The following is a 21,472-nucleotide window of genomic DNA, read 5'->3' as shown; positions in this document are numbered from 1 at the left end:
CACAACATTCTCCAACGAGGTTAGGTTTGCAGTGGAAATAAATCGAACCCCCCCCCTTAAGGTCCAACACTTTCCCTAATGTGGTTAAGTATGGAGCACAAGTAACAGTTTTAGCAATACTTTCTGCAATATAGATATATATTGTACTGTGTTGGATTGGTAAAAAAGTAGAGGAACAGATGGGGACACAGGTAGCAAATATTTCTTGTCAGGAGAACCGGCTTGAACATGGCAACTGTGGGCCAGAGTTGCATTATGCTGGTCATTTTCTAACTGTTTATTTTTACATTTTTCAGACATAAAATATGTTTATGCTGTTCTGAATGAAAACAGTTTTATGGTCTGGCTTGACAGTGCAGCTGTTGCCAGACAATTATGTGAGAATCACTAGGAGAGGGGCTTTGGCTCCACCCACCAGGCAGATTTACGAGTTCTGGCGCATCTCTGCAAATCAGGAGGGATGCGCCAGAACAAATGCGAAACGAAATTCCCTCCCTGCACCACCACGAATGCATCGCATTTACAATGCGGAGCACCGTGGCGCAAGGAGAGGGCGATGCTTGTCGCATCCTGTGGCGAAAGAGTGGGGCATTGCTGGAGTCGTATCTCAAGCGCGACACGGCACCAGCAATGCTCAGGGGCGCCCTATGCCGAACATGATGCATCACTCCTTACAACTGTTTCAAGCAGCCGCAGGGTATTGACGCAGCATGGACGTAAAAGTGACTCAGTGAAATCTTGTAGATGTCACTTTTATGAGGCATCCTGCACCCTGCGCCACATGAAACCTAAAGCAGGTTTCATGTGGCGCAGGGCGTTACAACGTGACGCATCTCTCTAGATGTGTCACGTTGTAAATAAGGTGCAACGTGGCCCATGGTTTATGCCGCCGCTGCATCACAGAAGTGACGCAACGGCGGTGTAAATGTGGTGCATGGGGCTTGTAAATCTGCCCCCAGATGTTTAGAGCTAGGAGTACGTTTTGAATGGGCTGAGGTTATGTGCGTCTACAAAAAGAGTGCTCATCCTATAGACAGCTGTGATCATTTTGTTTATTTATCCAGCTGGCTGAGCTTGAAATTTCAGGGGCACACACATGACATTGTAATGCTATTAAAGTGTCTTAGATAACTGGGTCATTTATTTGTATTTGTTTTTTTGGCAGCAGCACAAATGGGAGTGGGGCAGTCATCACATGGATTTTTAAGTCTTACTTCACAGTGTAAAGGTCACCTTAACCTAAACCAATATTATTGTGCAGTTCTTTGTTTCCACACAAATACATATGCATTCCCATGCTATTTTCTTGTAATGCTTTACATTTTCATGCAACAGACCTTTAAAGCCAGACCTACTCACATTGCCAATACTTGTTCTCAAATGATGTACAAAGGCCACAAGAAAGATGTTAACTTTTAGCTATTATTATGCATTTCACAGATTAAATTGTGCACGAATAGGAACTTCTTCTGTAAAAGGTTAGTTTTTAGTGGCATTATTTAGAAAGAGTTCTAAAACCAGCAGGGAGTTATTTTGTTTGCTATATAATTGTTGATTCTGCTTGATGTACCTTTGGCTTTGGCTTTTTTGTGCATTTTTGTATCAAGGCTAATCTTAGATCTAGCCACTAGATGGCACTGTAAAGACAAATCATAGCTCAACTTCAATTTGACATTTCTTTGTGGTTGGACTATTCAGCAAGTGTATCGCATGATATTGCACTTGTTATGATGATGTACATTCTGCATTTTATTCTACCTTATAGTTTATCTTAGATCATAAACATGTGTTTACTCAGAGCTACATGCCCACAACCTCATCAAAAATTCACCAGCCTTCTTTAGACTTTCCCGAAAAATATCACAGAGAAGTCATTCACTTTCATGATTGTCAAGATGGACATTTTCTGGGCGTCCACGTTTACTTGATATGTTCTGCTTCTTGCTGCGTACTTTCCACTTCTGCATACATTGCCCATGCATTCTCAACACTCAATTAAAATCTAACTCACATATTCAACCTTTACAACAATTTTTAGGTTCAGAAATAAGTGTATTAAAGGAAATGCAAATCTCAGTACAAAAAGCAAAATAACAATACATAGTCACCTGAATCAATTCTTGAATAAAAAGAGAAAATAGTTATATGTATAATTAAAGTTGGTCTGTCTAAAAGAAAATAAATAATAAAAATAAATAAGTACATCAATAACAAAGCAGGAAGATTCAATTCACGGAATACAGAAACTTATGATGCGAGATGAGAATAATCCCGCAAATAAAAGGTTCAATGAAAAGTAAGTCATAGCGGTTTGGAAACTTCTTGTGCGGGAGTTAAAGAAGGAGAATGTTTAGCACTGGCTTCAATGAATTATGTGATAGGTAACCACAAATACAGACGTTTCTTGCCATGCTAATAGGGTAAACAAGAGCTGTATCTAATCTATGATTATAGCAAATAGCAAACCACAAGGCTTGATAGGATAATTTGGTAAAGTCTTTCCAATGTTTGGTACTCTGCTGAAAGGCAACTGCCAGTAGTAGGTCTACAATTTTTGTATTAGAAGTGTGTTCTGACCACACTGTAGATAAAGTTCCCAAAAATATATTAGAAACAGAGAAAGGATATTTAGAGTGAAAAATTAATTTGATTTGAGCCCACACCTTTTTCCAAAAATCGCAGACAAGTGGGCATGTAAGAAGTAAGTGATGTAGGTCCGCATGAGGGAAAGAGCATGGCCAGCAAAATGTCAGCATGTCTTTTATGTAAAGCAACTGGAGATAATAAAAGCCTTTTATATATCAAAAAGAGTGTCTGTGTGGTATTGGCAGCTCTTGAGGACTTTCTGAGTTTACTCCATATCTTATTCCATGTATAAATGGACCAATTAACACCCACATCTTGTTCCCAAGAGAGGTCTGTCTTCGTTTTTTTGTGTAGTGCAAGAAAATTGTAGATAATTGTAAATAACAGAAGTCTTGGAATTGATTTGTAATAGGAAGTGCAGTTTATCAATTGAAGGGGTGACAGGAACAGTGGAGGAATTCGAAGATACGCATTGAATAAAAGCATTCATAATAGCTTGTTTTAAGAGTGTATATTTAGATTGAAAGGATGTTGGTAAGTCAAAAAGTCTTTTAACCTGTGCAAAAGACAAAATCTGATCTTGGATATATAATTGATGTACCCATATTAGACCTTTTTGCCGCCATGATTTCCAGTAGAAGGGTTTATCACATATCAATATCATGGTGTAATGCCATATTGTGGAATTGGAAAAAGAAATCCAACTTATAGGATCCGCTAAGGATGTGGGTTTCAGAATCTTGGACGTGTATTTAATTATGGGGGTTGAAATGTGTTGTGGTTTGTGGGAGAACGAGAGGTATTCTTGAAAGGAGAAAGAAAAGATAGTTCAAGTTTGGCCCATAAAAGGTAGTCTTCGAAGGAGTGGGAGAGCCATCTTGATGCTTGACAGGGCAGAAAATATTTTTGATATATAGGAAAATTTGGAAAATGAACACCTTTTTCTGACTTTGGAAGAGTCAATTTTGATAAGGACATGCATGACTTTTTATTACTCCATTAGAAAGAAAACAAGGAATTTATTTTCTTGAAAATTGTTAGGAAATAATAGGATAATGGGATATTGGAAATTGTATAAAGAATTATAGGGTATAGCATCATTGTTAGAGTATCAAGACGGCCGCCCCACGATAAATAAAGAGGGTGCCATTTAGCAGTCAAGAAAGCTCTTTTCTGGACATTGTTATCCATACATCTTGAAATTGTGTTTCAGATGGATGAAGTGAAATGGAAACCTAAGTACTTAATGTATTGAGGACACCGGCGAAGTGGAGAGAGCAAAGTCATCTTTGAAAGTATACTTCGTTAAGGATAGTATTTCACATTTATCTTTATTTAATTTATACCCGAATGCGTCTGCAAAGGTGTCAGGGCTCGGGTGGCTTGCGGTCTAGGGCCCGCCCCACTCAGCAATCGGGGGTACCTGTGTGGCAAAATGCATCAGTCATCCTTGGGAGGGCGTTGGTGGCTAATTTGCTTTAAACCTGCTTGTGCATCTGTCTTACACCTGTGTTAGACTAACTGTGTAGTTTGCCTTTCCTTAAAACGCTGCCTAATGTTGTTCCGCCTAATGCGTGAGGTTTGGCACTTGGAAAGCGTCCGCCTAATGCGTGAGCTTTCATTGACTGGTCGCATGCGTGAGCGGCGTGGTCACGTTAACCTACGCGACCGCGCCCTGTCTCCTGTGCTCACTATTCTAGTCGTTTCCAGGGAGAAGCTGTGGGTTCCTCTTGCTCCGCATCTTGTTTTTTGCAGATCCTGCTTTTTGGATGACGAATTCACCGGAGGCTTTCGGTGAACGACCCAGGGGGCGTGGCAGTTTCCAGCTTCCTCCGTTTTCGGGAATTCCTGACAAGAAGAGTCTTTTTGAGTGTCCAGAGGGGACGTTTTGACCTTCAGTGAAGTAGAGTAGGTCGTACTCTACAGGTAGGGGATAAGAAATCTGTGTTCATGGCGCAAATTATCTAAAGGTTTAATTTCCTGATTTTGAAAGTGTCAATTAAGCTGCTAATTAATATTAGATTATTTAAATGCACAGAAAGTCTGAATCTCTTCATGTTTTATTTTGAACTGTGAAAATTATCTCATTGCTGCCAATGGTTGTTTAATGTTTTATGAAGAGCGCAATGCTAATAAAAGGCGCGTAAATACTATATCAATCACAGAATATTTTGGCGCAATTCATTATTGGGATTTTGGCGAAAAGGCCAAAAGGTGATTTTTTCTGGAGCTTATGTAAAGACAACATTGTGATATTATTTGAGGTTGCTCTTCAAACTTTGGTAAAGGAGTCAATTTACTAAAGTGTGGTGCTATTTCTTTGAAGGAAGAATCAGTCGCTATTCACAACAAATGAGAATAAACAACATAGTGAATAGGAATTTGGTTAATGAATGAAAATTACAAGAAGTCTATTGGAATCTTAGAGAGTTATGTTTAGAGGCTTGTGTTCCAGAAAATTCCCAGTTTGGGTTTAAAGGTCATTAGACAAACTTTGGTTCTGAAGTATTTGTTACTAACTTTTCCTTTTCAGATCTCCTTCCCTGCTGTTCCCTTCCTAATTCCCTTTTCCCCCCCGCTTGATCACTCCAAGATTCTGTGTAATAATTACATTCGGAATTGGAGGTATCGAGAGGTGGGTCCTTATTACTTCACGACAGACCCTGAGGAAGACTTCGCCTGACAGAATAGTGAGCCCACGAATTATTTTTCCTCCCGGTCTGTACGTGAAGTCATAATGACTACCATCAATGACTTAATGTCAGCAATCATGCGTATGCAAGCAGACTTAAAAGAAACCATGAATGCAACTGCTTTGTTAGCAGCTAGGGTAGACAATATTCAATTACAGGGTACTCCTCTTCCTGATGACGTTCAGGAAACTGGTGCTAGTAGGGCAACTACGAACATAGCTGTTACTGTGCCCCCCCAGATTCCTTTGGCAGCTCCTGAACGTTTTTCTGGGGACTCCTCCAAGGTGCAAATCTTTTTGACCCAGATTGAATTACATTTTGCTTGTAGACCAGCTGCGTTTCCAACCCCTCAGTCTAAAATTGCGTTTTTAATTTCTTATTTGACTGGAGATGCCGCAAACTGGGCAGTTCCTTTGGTCAGACAAGATGACACCTTGTTATATAACTGGAAACGCTTTGTGGAAGAATTTGAAAAGGTGTTCGATCGACGTACTGTAACTTTATCAGCAGATCGAGAACTGCTTCAGTTAAAACAAGGAAACAGGGACCTTGTTTCTTATTTGTCACACTTCAACAGATTGATCGCCGAAACTTCTTGGCCAGAGGAAAAAAGAGCAGCTCTTTTTTATCAAGGTTTAAAAGATGATCTAAAAGATGTTTTGGCGCAAATAGACCCTCAACCAACTGTTTGTTCTGAATTGATTAATCTAACTCTGCGTTTAGATCACAGACTCTCTGAACGAAGATCAGATAAAAAAAGAATAGACAAACCTAATTGGAGATCTGAAACTAAATCTAGACCTCAATTCGCAAACTCTGAAGCTAGTTCTGAGCCAATGGAAATTGGGACTTTAAGACAACCTTTGTCAAAAGAAGAAAAAGACAATCGACGCAAAAACGGACAATGCCTTTATTGTGGTCGAAAAGGTCATTTCGTGAAGGACTGTTTGACTAAGCCTAAAGGAAGATTTCCTAACCCTAGTAAGTCAGCAGCTTTGGAAAAAACTGATCAAAAGTCGGAAAACTAGCTTGCCCAAGATGTTTGAAGGGAGATCTCTTGGGAACCATTGCCTTCCCTTCTGTGAATTCATGTGTCTCTAACTACAAAGCACATTTTAGATTAGCAGTGCAAATCAGGTTAATTCGTGAAACATGTCAAATGGAAGTTTTAGTTGATTCTGGAGCTACAGGTAATTTTGTGGATTTAGAAACTGCCCAACGCCTAGGAATCATCTGTGAACAAAAAGAGACTCCAGAAATTGTTCAAGCAGTGGATGGAAAAATATTAGCTGGAGGGCCAGTAACCATGCAAACCTCCAAAGTCGTTATGTTCTGTGAAGATGCTAAGCAACAATTACATAAGGAAGAGCTTCAGTTTGACGTTATCCAAGCACCTCAATATAGTTTTATTCTTGGAATGCCTTGGCTTTGTTTACATAATCCATTTATTGATTGGCGGAAGAGAGAACTGGTTTTCCTGTCTGATTTTTGCCATTCTTCTTGTCTAAACACCTCAAAACCAACTCTAAGTCAATTGGCCACAGCAGAAGAAAAAGAGACACTTTTACCTAAAATGTACAAGGATTACGCAGAGGTTTTCTGTGAAGTAAAGGCAGCCCTCCTTCCTCCTCATCGTAGCTATGACTGTCAAATTGATCTCGTACCAGGTTCCAGTGTCCCAAATTGTCGCATCTATGCCTTGTCAGAAAAAGAGAATCAGCATTTAAGACAGTATCTTGATCAATACTTAGAGAATGGCTTCATCCGCCCTTCCAAGTCCCCGGCAGCATCTCCGTTGTTCTTCATTCCAAAGGCAAATGGGGAATTAAGAACCTGCATCGAATATAGGGCATTGAATAAAATCACTGTCAAAAATAAATATCCATTACCACTCATCCCTGTTCTGTTGGACCAAGTTAAAAAGGCCGAAATTTACACTAAATTGGACCTTAGAGGGGCCTACCATTTGGTTCGTATTAGACAAGGAGATGAATGGAAGACTGCTTTCAAGACTCGATACGGATTATTTGAATACTTAGTAATGCCATTTGGTCTGTGCAATGCCCCAGCAGCTTTCCAGTTTTTCTTGAATGATGCCTTAAAAGAATTTTTGGATCTTTTTGTTATCGTCTATATAGACGATATTTTGATCTATTCCGATTCTGAAGCTGAACATGAAGGACATGTCAAAAAGGTTTTGAGCACTCTTCAGTCTCACAACTTGTATTGTAAACTGTCTAAATGTGATTTTCATGTTAGAGAAGTTGAATTTTTGGGAGTTCTCCTTACACCAACTGGAATGAAAATGACTGATAGAAAGATTAAAGCAGTTGCTGAATGGCCTACTCCAACATCAGTTCGAGACATACAATGCTTCTTGGGCTTTGCGAATTTTTATCGTCGCTTCATTGATCACTTCTCTGCTGTGGTAGCCCCCATCACACGTTTGTTGAGGAAGAAGGTGAAATTTGAATGGACCTCAGAAGCTGAAAATGCGTTCCAGAAGTTAAAAAAAGCCTTTACTGAAGCACCCGTTCTCATGCATCCCAATGTAGAAGAACCTTTCATCGTTGAAGCTGATGCTTCTGATGTAGCCATTGCAGCCATTCTCTCTCAAAGGCATCACACTACTGGTCAAATGCATCCAGTTGCTTACATGTCTCGAAAATTAAATCCAGCAGAGCAAAATTACGTTATAGCTGAAAAAGAACTACTTGCCATACTTGAAGCCTTTAAAGAATGGAGACATTACATAATGGGAGCAAAATTTACTGTGACAGTTTATACTGATCATAGAAATTTACAGTTCATGAGTTCAGCTAGGATGTTAACCCCGCGACAACTCAGATGGATGATGTTCTTTGCCGAGTATGATTTCATAGTAACTTTTCGTCCAGGTCAAAACAATAAGAAAGCTGATGCCTTGTCCAGAAAAGACTCTTCTTTGCATCGCTTTGAAGGAACACCACAATCTATAATAGATCCTGGCAAGGTCATCAGTGTACTCTCAGCAGATCAATTCCTGGAGAATATTCATGAAAGTTTTCCTCCTTCTCAGTGGAAACTATGGTTGAACCCCAAAGGTGATCAAACTATCAAAGAAGGAATACCTTTCCATGGAAAACAAGTATATCTGCCCTCTTTGAAATTACAAGAAACTGTGTTCAACTGGTTACATTCACATCCTATGGCTGGACATCCAGGCCCCAGAAAGACTGTGGAGAAGATACAAAAGATGTTTTGGTGGCCAACGCTGCAAAAAGATGTAATTAAAATGGCTAATGATTGTGAAGTCTGCGCAAGATTTAAATCTGATCACACGAAACCAAAAGGTTTTTTGCAGGTTCTACCAACACCAACTGAACAATGGAAACATATTTCATTGGATTTCATTACTGATTTGCCACCAATCAATCAGCATACAGCGATTCTAGTAGTTGTGGACAGTTTAACTAAATACGCGCATTTCATTGCTTGTAAACAATTACCTTCTGCTGGACAATTAGCACAGCTCTTTTTGCAACATGTGGTGCGCTTGCATGGCTTGCCTTCAGTCTTACTTTCAGACCGTGGTTCTCAGTTCTCTTCCAAATTCTGGCAACAATGGTGTAAAAATCTACAGATTGCTTCCAATATGTCCACCAGTTATCATCCTCAAACTGATGGGCAGACTGAAAGATTGAACCAAACTTTGAAGCAATACTTGAGATGTTATGTTACGGACTCTAAGAGATCTTGGTTAGATTTACTTTGGATTGCTGAATTTGCTTACAATACCTCATTCGTCGACTGGATCCTCTCCGTTTGAGGCTCTTTACGGTTATGTACCTAACACCATTCCGTTGACTCTACCCAATGATGTGAGTGGTGTGCCGGCAGTTAGAGACTCTGTACAGCTTATGCAGACGATTCATCGCCAGATTCAAGATCGCTTATTACAAAGCAAAAGAAAGTATAAGGAACAGTATGATAAAAGACATCGTTCAGGTCCTCAGTATGCCCCTGGAGACAAGGTTTGGCTGTCCACAAAGAACTTGAACTTTAAACACAAGAGTATGTTCCAACCTAAGTTCATTGGTCCTTATCCAGTTCTACGTCAGGTGAATCCTGTGACATTCAAACTGTTGTTGCCCAGGTCCCTGCGTATTCATCCGGTGTTTCATACTTCCCTTCTGAAGCCTGCTAATCAAAACCTGGCTCCCCGACCAGCACCGGTTTTAGTTCATGGCAATTGGGAATATGAGGTGCAGAGCATTTTGGATTCTAAACGTCGGGGCTCCAAGTTGTGGTATCTTGTCTCCTGGAAGGGGTACGGTGCTGAGAATGATTCCTGGGAGCCGGCTGACAACATTCATGCCCCTCGCTTGTTGCGCCGTTTCCACCTCCTTCACCCTCTGAAGCCGGGCCCTAGACCGCTCTTGGGAGGGGGGAATACTGTCAGGGCTCGGGTGGCTTGCGGTCTAGGGCCTGCCCCACTCAGCAATCGGGGGTACCTGTGTGGCAAAATGCATCAGTCATCCTTGGGAGGGCGTTGGTGGCTAATTTGCTTTAAACCTGCTTGTGCATCTGTCTTATACCTGTGTTAGACTAACTGTGTAGTTTGCCTTTCCTTAAAACGCTGCCTAATGTTGTTCCGCCTAATGCGTGAGGTTTGGCACTTGGAAAGCGTCCGCCTAATGCGTGAGCTTTCATTGACTGGTCGCATGCGTGAGCGGCGTGGTCACGTTAACCTACGCGACCGCGCCCTGTCTCCTGTGCTCACTATTCTAGTCGTTTCCAGGGAGAAGCTGTGGGTTCCTCTTGCTCCGCATCTTGTTTTTTGCAGATCCTGCTTTTTGGATGACGAATTCACCGGAGGCTTTCGGTGAACGACCCAGGGGGCGTGGCAGTTTCCAGCTTCCTCCGTTTTCGGGAATTCCTGACGAGAAGAGTCATTTTGAGTGTCCAGAGGGGACGTTTTGACCTTCAGTGAAGTAGAGTAGGTCGTACTCTACAGGTAGGGGATAAGAAATCTGTGTTCATGGCGCAAATTATCTAAAGGTTTAATTTCCTGATTTTGAAAGTGTCAATTAAGCTGCTAATTAATATTAGATTATTTAAATGCACAGAAAGTCTGAATCTCTTCATGTTTTATTTTGAACTGTGAAAATTATCTCATTGCTGCCAATGGTTGTTTAATGTTTTATGAAGAGCGCAATGCTAATAAAAGGCGCGTAAATACTATATCAATCACAGAATATTTTGGCGCAATTCATTATTGGGATTTTGGCGAAAAGGCCAAAAGGTGATTTTTTCTGGAGCTTATGTAAAGACAACATTGTGATATTATTTGAGGTTGCTCTTCAAACTTTGGTAAAGGAGTCAATTTACTAAAGTGTGGTGCTATTTCTTTGAAGGAAGAATCAGTCGCTATTCACAACAAATGAGAATAAACAACATAGTGAATAGGAATTTGGTTAATGAATGAAAATTACAAGAAGTCTATTGGAATCTTAGAGAGTTATGTTTAGAGGCTTGTGTTCCAGAAAATTCCCAGTTTGGGTTTAAAGGTCATTAGACAAACTTTGGTTCTGAAGTATTTGTTACTAACTTTTCCTTTTCAGATCTCCTTCCCTGCTGTTCCCTTCCTAATTCCCTTTTCCCCCCCGCTTGATCACTCCAAGATTCTGTGTAATAATTACATTCGGAATTGGAGGTATCGAGAGGTGGGTCCTTATTACTTCACGACAGACCCTGAGGAAGACTTCGCCTGACAAAAGGAATCAAATTCATGTAGGAATGCAGAGAGAGAAGATTGGGGTTCTGAAATGAATAGCAATATATTGTCAGCATATGCTGCCAGTTTAATGTGAGTGTCATTGAAGTTAAAACCATGAATGTCCCTATTTTGACGGATTTGCGTTAGGAAGGGTTCCAACGCTAGGTTAAAAAGAATCGGGGACAGTGGGCAACCTTGGCGAACACCCCTACCCAAATTAAAATAAGAGGATGTAGTGCCATTAGCGCACACAGCTGCTCTTGGGTTGCAGTAAAGAAGATTAAGGAGATGATTTTAGTTCCAAAGCCAAACCATTTAAGAGTTTGGAAGAGGTACACCCACTCCACTCTATCAAATGCTTTTTCAGCGTCCAATGCAATGGCTGCCAAAGGATGCGAAACATGAGAGGATTTAGATAAGATATCAAAAAATAAACGGGTATTATCTATGATAAAGCAACCCTTACCAAATCCTGACTGTTCCAATCCCAACAAGTCAGATAAATGGGAGACCAATCGAAATGCCAGAGATTTTGAAAACATTTAGTAATCAACATTAACTAAGGATATAGGCTGAAAATGTTTACAATATCTCAAGTCTTTACCCTCCTTGGGAATAAGACAGATAAGAGCTTCTGAGAAAGAGCCTGAAGATTTATCTTAGGACAAAAAAGAGTTTAATAAAAATATGTAGTTTGGGAATTAAAAGGGAGGCAAAATGTGTGAAGAATTCAACAGTAAAGCCGTCTGGGCCAGGGGCTTTAATTTTTTTTAAGCGACAGTAGTGCGGTATATATTTCCTTTTGTGAGAGGTCAGATTCTAAAATAGAAAGGTCTGAAGTAAAAGATGGTCGTTGAGTGTCAGACAAAAACTGAGAGATGTGCTGCTCTGTGGGAAGGGCTTCTGATGTGTAAAGTGTTTTGTAAAAAAGGAAAAATTCATTCAAGATTTTGTTATCTTTATATTTCAACGACTGCTGTTGATCCATAATAGAGTTTATATTGAGTTAGTTATGTTTGACTTTCAAATAATTAGCTAGTACTTTGCCGGCTTTATTCTGCCCACCGTAAAACTTCGCACTAGATTTTAATAGAAAAGTGGAACCATTATTCGTCAATTCCTTATTCAATTGAAATTTAACGTTAATAAGTTCCGACAAACAATATTTTTATCTTGAGGAGTAAAAAGAGCGTTCCAATCTCTTTATCTTAGCTAGGAGAGATGTGGCAAGTTCTTGTGACTTTTTACGCTTCTTAGATACATAACCAATAATAAAATCTCTAGCTGCTGCTTTAAAAGCGCCCCATATTACATGGAAAGGTAAGTTGTCAGTCTTATTAAACAAAAAATACTCATTAAAAAAGGTAATAAATGAGTAAGTGAAAATTGGGTCTAAAAGAAGAGTATTGTTGAAGCGCCATTTACGTGGAGTATTGGGTTTCTGTAAAATGTCTAATCGCATAGTGATGGGGGCATGATCAGAACTTAGAATGGATCCAATCTCTGCTGCCATTAATGATTGTGATATGTTATGTGAGATGAAGAAGTAGTCCAATCTTGATTGAGTGTGGTGAACTTGAGAATAATAGGAGTATTCCTTAGAAACATAACATATGTATTTGTAAAGTGCACGATTACCTGAAGGTGTCCTGGTGCTGAATAACAAATATTTATTGTTAACCAACTCAATTGTACTCATTTCATCGACCTCAAATGGATGAAATGCTGAGTGGACCCACCGGGATTTGAACCTGTGACCATGAGGTCAAACACAGGCCCCTGCAGTGGCTGCTTTAGTCCACTGAGCCACCAGACCTAGGCCAAGTAGTGAGGATACAGAGTCTCCAGGCATCAATTAGCTTATAATGTTTAATAGTCTGTACAAAAGGTTGGTGAGCTTTATGAGGGGCAAAGGAGACCATTGAATTACGATCTAAAAAGGGATCGAAAACCTGGTTGCAGTCACCTGTAAGAATGAAATTGTCATCAATACAGTTTGCAAGTTGCTGGGCTAAAGATGACCAAAAGGAGGGGTCACCAACAGTGGGTGTGTATATATTCAATAAAGAAACCTGAACATTACCAATCAAAAGTTTAGTTAGCTGCCAACGACCGCTTTCGTCAGAACATTGTGACAACAATTTAACAGAAAGAGATTTACGACATAAGGTAAGAACCCCATTCCACTTGCCATCTCCTGGCGAATAAAAGACTGCTCCAACCCAACCTCTTTTACATTTATTGATTCCTCTGCTGTTAAATGGGATTCTTGCAAACAGGCTATATCTGCACCCAGTTTGGCCAAATGAGTCAGAACTCTTTGAATTTTAATAGGAGAGTGTAGACCTCTTACATTCCAGGAGAATAATAATAATAATAATAAAAACATTTATTAAGCGCCTGGTTACACAGAAAAACAGTGCGTCCCCGCGCTGTGGATGCATACCGACAGAACTCCGAAATGAAAGTCCAACAACCCCGAGGGGAGAGGACACAAGGCAGCAGGCAACTAGACCTTGGGAAATAAGTACGTTTTCAGTTTCAGCCTGAAACGAGATTCTGAAGGTTCCATCCGGAAATTGAGCGGAAGTTCGTTCCAGTATTTGCTGGCGAGGAACCTAAAGGATCTCCCTCCCATCCGAGCGCGACGAATGCGGGGGACCACCATCTGCATGCTCCCCAAAGATCTCAGCGACCGTCTAGGACGGTATATGGTCATCATCTTCTGGAGATAGGAGGGGCCACGGCCCTGAGCAATGCGGTGGGTAATACACAAAGTTTTAAACCGAATGCGTTCTTGCATGGGAAGCCAGTGTAAGGTGTGAAGTGCCCGCTTACCAGATGATCTCCTGGGCATTTTCAGTACTAGCCTGGCCGCCACATTCTGGACACATTGCAGTTGGCTCAGGCCCTTTTTAGTAAGCCCACATAGCAGTGAGTTCCCATAGTCAAGGTGAGGGGTGACTAGGGCATGCACTAGGGATTTCCTAGCTTTAAACGGGAGAAGGTCTAAGATCTTGCGAAGCACCTTGAGTGTGCCATAACATTTCCCAACTACACTCCTCACATGTTGGGTATAAGAGAGATTAGAATCTAAAATAACCCCCAGATTTTTCACCGTGGCGGATGGAGCGGGCATAGTACACAAGTCAGCTGGCCACCAAGCTGAGGTCCATACAGACGGAGACGGACCGATGATAAGAAGTTCCGTCTTGTTGCCATTGAGGCGCAAACAATTGCCCTTCATCCAGCCAGCGAGCGCTACAAGACAGGAGGAGAAATTCTCTGCTGCCCCAACTGGGTCATGAGATAGCGTAATCACCAGTTGGGTATCATCTGCGTACGAGACAATATCCACCACATAGGACTCCACTAATCTTGCAAGGGGCTCCATGTATACATTGAACAGTGTAGGGCTCAATATAGAGCCCTGCGGAACCCCTTGTCTAAGAGATCTTGGTCTGGATTTATATGGGGGGCAGTGAACTTGAAATTTCCTGTCCGCCAGATGAGCTAATCTAATCGTGGGCCCGGCCCGCTACTCCCATCTCACTAAGGCGTGCAAGAAGACCCGAGTGCGACACGGTGTCAAAAGCCGCACTCAGGTCCAATAAAATTAGCGCTGCAGTGTGACCATCATCAGCTTTACGGCGAAGCAGTTCGGTGGAAAAGAGGAGAGCAGTCTCCGTAGAATACTTTGCCCTAAAACCCGATTGGGAGGAGTGGAGAAGGAGGTTATCCTTCACAAAGCTGACCAGTTGGTTGTTCACCACTTTCTCAACTACCTTAGCACAGAAAGGCAGAAGAGATATGGGACGGAGGTTATCTAGCTGGGTCATACTCATACTAGCTTTCTTTTTAATCGGAACGACCTGGGCCAACTTCCATTCCTCAGGCACCCAACTTTCTTGAAATGATAAAGTGACTAGATTGCCTATATAGTCGCCCAGTAGCTGTAGGTGGTTTCTAAGGATCTTGGCAGGGGCGACATCTGTAGGAGAACCAGATTGGATCCCTGAGATGGTATTTATCAATTCCTCCCGTGGAGGAACCCTGAATTCCTCAAGGGTGCAACTCTCCCTGGGTACATTATAGGCGACCCTAGCTGGGGTGGCTGATGTAGTACTCTGTTGAAAAGATTCATAGATCTTTTCCACTTTACATACAAAGTAATCCGCTATGTTTTCGCAGATCTCAACAGACGGGGGATCTTCAGTCACAGTCGCCAAGAGGGATGTAAGTTCCTTATATATTAGAAAGAGCTCTTTGGATGAGTTATCCGAATTCTCAATCCTCTCTTTAATGTGGTCCCTTTTCGCCTTTCTGATCAGTTTATGATACGCCCTAAGGCCATTCCTGTAAGATTCTTTGTGAGTTATAGCATAGCTTTTCCGCCATTGGCGTTCAAGAACCTTACATTTGGCCTTAGCTGCGCACAACTCCTCGTTGTACCACGGGGCAGATCTAGACCCACGTGCAGGAGCTTTTTGGGTCCAAGGAGCAGCCTTATCTAGGGCCTTAGTTATCCAATCCTCAAACTCCTTCCAGGCTCCCCTGAGAGTTTGACTCAGTGGAGGTATTTCCCCATTAAGGGCAGCATCAAATGTCTCCTGAATAAATTTCCTTCAGTTCCTACGTCTAGGAAAAGGTAGACGCTTAGGTTTATCCATTCTGTACACGCCCTGCACACTAAACGGGACAAGGTAATGGTCTGACCATAGTATCTTAACTGGGGGAGATACTTTGATATCTTCCCAGTTCGCAAAGATGGGATCAAGCAGATGCCCCGCTTGATGGGTTGGCCTTACGTCCAATAACTTAAACATCAGGGCTTTAAGAGAGCTGATTACAGATTGTGCTTCCGCGCAGTCAAGATCTTCAAAATGTAAATTGAGACCCCCTACTATGAGGAATCTATTATACCTTAGTGCAGGCTGTATCACCGTTTCAAGGAGATTATCCACAAATTGTGACGACCCCCCTGGAGGGCGGTAAATAAGGTAGCCCATAATAGTACACTCTGAGGATACTTTGAAGGAAAAGAGGCCCGCCTCACAGGAGCTAATCGATACCTGCTGTAGAGAGCACTCAAGGTCGGTTTTATACGCAATCGCTATGCCCCCACCTTTTTGGAAACCTCTGTCAATTCTAATGAGACCATATGAAGGTGGAAGGACTTCCCAAATGTCAGGGGCGGCGGCCTCATCAAGCCAAGTTTCCGTAAGAAAAAACACTTCAGGGTGATAGTCGATGAGAAGGTCATAGATATTCAGGCAATGTTTTTTAAAAGAGCGGCAGTTCAATAAGTACATAGAAAGTTGGTCTTCCCCCTTCGTCCCCGCCAGATCAATACTGGGGAGAAAGTTGCAGCCTCTACACTTATAGGACATACAATCAGGTAGCATACACGATATACAGTCAGCTTTAGGCAAAGGACGGAGTACGACTGGTTCTTCCCTCGAATATCGCAATGTTCTTACCCGTTCCAAGGGTGCTGACACAGGGGGAATGGCCCCTGGCCGCGGCAGGTCGCGGACGGGCGCAGACGGGCTTGCCTTGTGCGCGCCTTCTGCGCGCACTCGGCGCCGCCCGCTGCGCAAACGCTGACCCATCCTCCGGAAATAGAGGAGGGTACGTAAGAACTAGAGCGCTAACCCGAGCGCTGGGGATGCCGGAAGTGATAGATTCCTCACCCTCCGCTCAAACGCCCACAATGGACGCGGCGGACCGGGCGGGATCAAGGAGCAGGTAGGGTTTAAATTAACAGGCTAAAAGGTGCAGAGTAAAGACCAATGTAAACACTTCACAGTTAGTTTTATAAGCACTTTAATCACGCATCAAGTTTTAAAATATATACAAGGGCTAGATCGCACCGCGCTTCACCCCTAGAACACCCTCGTGCTGAGGCTTTCCCCGGAGTTCGCACACGGAGCTAACAGTCTCTGCCACAGACAGCCAAACAACCACTAAGCAACAGCGAGTTCTACCCCCCTAAATAAGCGTGGGTTAGCAGGAACTAGAGCGCTAACCCGAGCGCTGGGGATGCCGGAAGTGATAGATTCCTCACCCTCCGCTCAAACGCCCACAATGGACGCGGCGGACCGGGGCGTGATCAAGGAGCAGGTAGGGTTTAAATTAACAGGCTAAACGGTGCAGAATAAAGACCAATGTAAACACTTCACAGTTAGTTTTAAAAGCACTTTAATCACGCATCAAGTTTTAAAATATATACACGGGCTAGATCGCACCGCGCTTCACCCCTAGAACACCCTCGTGCTGAGGCTTTCCCCGGAGTTCGCACACGGAGCTAACAGTCTCTGCCACAGACAGCCAAACAACCAATATTTAAAGACATAAGATTGATGGGAACATAAGTATGAAACAACAATCCATATAAGAAAACAAATAATAAGGAATATGGCAGAAAATAAACCAACTATCTGTAACATAAAACGTTTTTGCAATGAAGAAGTAAGGACAAGAATGAAAAAATGAGTTTACATGTGACAAATGCAATGTAAGATAAGTGTAGCATTATCAAAATGGCAGGCGCTGTGATGCGTCGGGGAAAAAGAAAGACTTATACCAGAAGGTGGGTCTCTTCCTCTTCGGAACACACTCCAGCAGTTACTACCTGGGTTCCGACAAACGCATTGTCATTTTCGCTGTTCCTCTCATGGGCGAGACATCGCAAATCCCTCGTTCTCTCCGTCGGCACTGGGAGCGTCACGGAGATGCCCACATCCTCTTTGGGCGCTAGCCATGACCCCCCAACCTTTACAACAATATCGTAACACTTTATAAAATAGTTTCATGCAACCTGTACATTATGGAAACTTAATCAAAAGTACAATCTTAATGCTTACAAACTGCAAACAACTTAGACAAGCACTTAAAATAGCATATTTAAAATCTATTAGTCTTATTATTTTACTCCTCCTCCTACAACTACTACTACTTCTACTACTACTAATAAGAATAGCACTTTTGACAACATTAAGCTTTCGGGCACCAAAATAAAAAAATATTACATCTGACAAAATATTGTAAAAAATAAACGTCATAAATATACATTTAACTTCAGAGTTCGCATTTTCACCACTAATTAATAAGAGAGGAATTAAAATGTACAAGATCATATTGGTGTTGAAAGGCAAGGAAGGGTGTACCTTAGCATTTATTGCATAGCTACTGCTCACTTATTTGTTAACCTTACCTCTCTGTTAGCATCATGGGCCTGATTATGAGTTTGGCGGTCCTCCTGTAGGACCGCCACCATTGCGCACACAGGAGGACCGCCAAGCCCGTGGTGCACCTGCCCACCGGATTCCGAGTTGAATTCAGGACGGGCGGGTGGTGCGGCGGCAGTGGGATGCTTTGGCTGAGGAGTGCAGCCAGCAGTCATACCACCGCCATGGGACTGCTGCCATGTTGGGTGCATTGTGTGGCATGCACCATGTTGTGCGTGCCACACAGTGCACGCAGAAGCATGGACTTGTTGCGAGGCACATCTTGTGCCTCCTGCACCCACCCCCATGGGCACATTTCCCTTGGGCCCTGATGAGAGACCCTTTTCCCTACCTTTGCGCAACACATTTCATGGTGGGCTCACCGCCATGAAATGCTTGGTAGAAAGTCAGGTCGTAATTTGTTCAGCAGTGCTGGCATCATAACTGCTCGAATTCGGCCTCCAATTCAACCGCCGCACCCGCAATAGAGCAAGCAGACCCAGGATCACCGTACTCGTAATAATCCCCTATGTTTTTAGGCAATGTATATGTATAGAGTTGACAAGAGCATTCACTCCATGTTGCTTAGAGTTTTGGTCCACAAAACACAACCTTTGTTCTTTATTCTCAATTATAGTATTGCAACCTTTGTCTGTTTCGTGTATGCTGCTTTTTGGGTTGTTTCTGCGGTTTGTGGGATTTTGTTCTCTTTCAGGGAGGAGAGGTGTGGCGCAGTGGCCAGGGCGGCTGACTCCAGAGCGTGGGGCTAACAGTTTGATCGCTGGAGGCAGTTCAGCTCAGCATCATGTGACTCTGGGCAATAGATCACTTAATCTCCCGGACGGCACCCAATGCCTTGAGACCCTTACGGGTTTTAATCAAACATTTTTGGGTAGAAAATTGTTGTTCAAATTTGATGTTCTGTCCAGCATGTTAACAATGTTTCAGTAATTCTTAAATGCGTCTATATTGTTGCCATTTGATTGGGCCGGGGTAAATGTTGATATCTTTTTCATATCACTAGTCTGTCTGACCGCTGGGTCTATTTCATATTGTAAGTTATTTAGGGCCCGATTTAGATCTTGGCAGGAGTACTGCTGTCCCGCCATGGTCCCAAGTACCCCGTCAAGCTGACATTGGTCCACCTGCCATATTTATATGTTGCAGAAATACACAGGAGAACGCCCCGGTGGCGGTTTTCTCAGCTGGCTAACTGTAATCCTTCACCTTCATGCTGGCGTCAAGATTTAGATGTTCCCGTTGTGCTGGCACTGTCCTGGCTACGATGTCCTGACGGAGTGAGGCCATGGTGGTGTGGAGACAGGTAAGTTCTACTCATCATTATCTTAATACACATATATGTTGTGCCTGTGTCATCATAGTATATGTAGGTAATGTATTATGCCCCTTTTTTATACATATTGAATGCCACACAAACAACATAAACACACTATTGAATGCACACCCACAGGCACAACACCCACAAACACCCCAACAACATGTTGTTAAGTGTCAATACAGGTGTGTTTATTTTACCTTGATGAGTTGAATGAAGACTACTGCTTTACACCAAAGAAAAGTGTTGCATGTAAGAGTAATGCAGAAGTACACGAGGCTACAGCAATTCTCAATACACAATACAGGACAATTGTACAAGTAGCTTACCATAGATCTCGGTGAAAATTGAGTTTTTTGGCACCTTGGTGGAGTCTATGCAGCAAAAGAAGAGCCTGTACGATGAGGTACAACATGAAAACGGAAGCAGAAACCAGGGAAAAAGGTACATTTTTAACTTATTTCCTTCAATTCTGCCAACTTTAAGTATGAGAGATTCCCGTCACAATTGCTACACCAGAAAAGCACATCGTAATCGGGACGGCGGGAATCTGATCTGGAGTCCCACCAATAGCCACTTCTAACTATACTGCCATCGATGCAGTTGAGAATTCCTGGCGGAGTTGGCGGTACTCTGGTGGTCTTTTGTTTATGGCCCAGCCAACATCTAAATTCGGCGGGCAGACCGCCAAGTCGGCGAGGGGGAGGGCGTCGAAAAAGCGACAGCTGACCTGATTAGCCAACATCTAAATCAGGCCCCCTATCTTTAGTGATAGCTGCTTCTCCAACATCGCCAGTCAATAATGTCAATGTTTGTAGATGCAATAATAGAGGTTCCTGTAAGTTGGTATTTTACTGCCTCATTGGTTTGCCTTATTGGCTGGATAAGAAAAATAAAAAACACATACTTTCTGCATCATTGGGAATTTGAAAAGGTCGGTGTTTAATTTTTCAAAACACTACAGTTTTTTCATGGAACACAATTAGAGACTTTTGTTTAGAATAATGTATTTTACTTCTTTTATTCGACAACCAGATAAACCAGCTACAACTCATTCCATGATCTTAAGAGCTCCACGGTGACGGCTGTCACCTCTGCCTAGTGAACATGTTAGCATGTCTTGTCTTTCTGTACTGTTTCTCACAACGTGTCTCCTTGTATCGAGATAAAAAAATAAAAATTGCTTGCTGCATTGTAATCTGATTCTGAACCACTGCCAAAAATTTGCCTCTGTGGATATGGCACGTTAGAACCTGCTTGGAAGACATCTGTGGTCATGGGGGACACTCGCCACTTGTGTCCTGGGGTCCGTGCTGCTATAGCTCTGCAAACTGGAAGAAGTCAAAAGCTTCTCAGAGTTAGTGTGCGTCAAGAGTTCAGAATTCAACAGTCAACAAGAGAAAAATAATGTAACGCCTCGTGCTTATCTTTACTTTATCTGACATTATTTAAACGCTCAGCATGATGAAATGCCACACAGTTCAATAAACATACAATTACATGGTTGCAATCTACAAGAGTGAAGAGTGGCACCCCTTCCGGTGTTCTCTCACCTCCTTAGGAGTTCTAATGCTTACATTCCTCATATGTTGCATAGGCACACGCACTAATCAAGCACAGCTGCAGTTCTTTCTGGATTAACCCACTGGTTTATGTGTAGATTAATTCAATGGCTTTCATCACAGAGAGTTCATGCGGACAAAAAGTCTGTATTTCTCACACACCCAGTCTTTCATTGTTGTTTCATTTAGGCACAGCCTTACCGTCTCGGTGGCGCTAGGGCTCTAGAGGCGCTAGCGGGCATGTTTTGCAAACCCGTTCCTATTGCAGAGACTGCAGGGAGGCGGCAAGAGTTTCACTCAGGTCAAGG

At 42.4% G+C, this 21,472-nt stretch overlaps 1 protein-coding gene across 1 annotated transcript in view; it reads left to right on the top strand.

The window, feature by feature from the left end:
• Positions 1-17,129: 17,129 nt before the first annotated feature.
• Positions 17,130-21,472, top strand: part of LOC144811058 (ataxin-10-like) — a 1,101,028-nt gene continuing 1,096,685 nt past the window's right edge. Inside the window, exons 1-2 of the mRNA XM_078673828.1 lie at positions 17,130-17,160; positions 19,434-19,590. Of these exons, the coding sequence (XP_078529954.1) occupies positions 19,573-19,590 (18 nt within the window). The 5' untranslated portion in view covers positions 17,130-17,160; positions 19,434-19,572. The remainder of the gene's footprint in view (positions 17,161-19,433; positions 19,591-21,472) is intronic.

The sequence above is a fragment of the Lissotriton helveticus genome, chromosome 1_1, assembly GCF_964261635.1.
Source record: "Lissotriton helveticus chromosome 1_1, aLisHel1.1, whole genome shotgun sequence".
NCBI classification, from domain to species: domain Eukaryota; kingdom Metazoa; phylum Chordata; class Amphibia; order Caudata; family Salamandridae; genus Lissotriton; species Lissotriton helveticus.
This window is presented reverse-complemented; position numbering and strand designations above follow the sequence as displayed.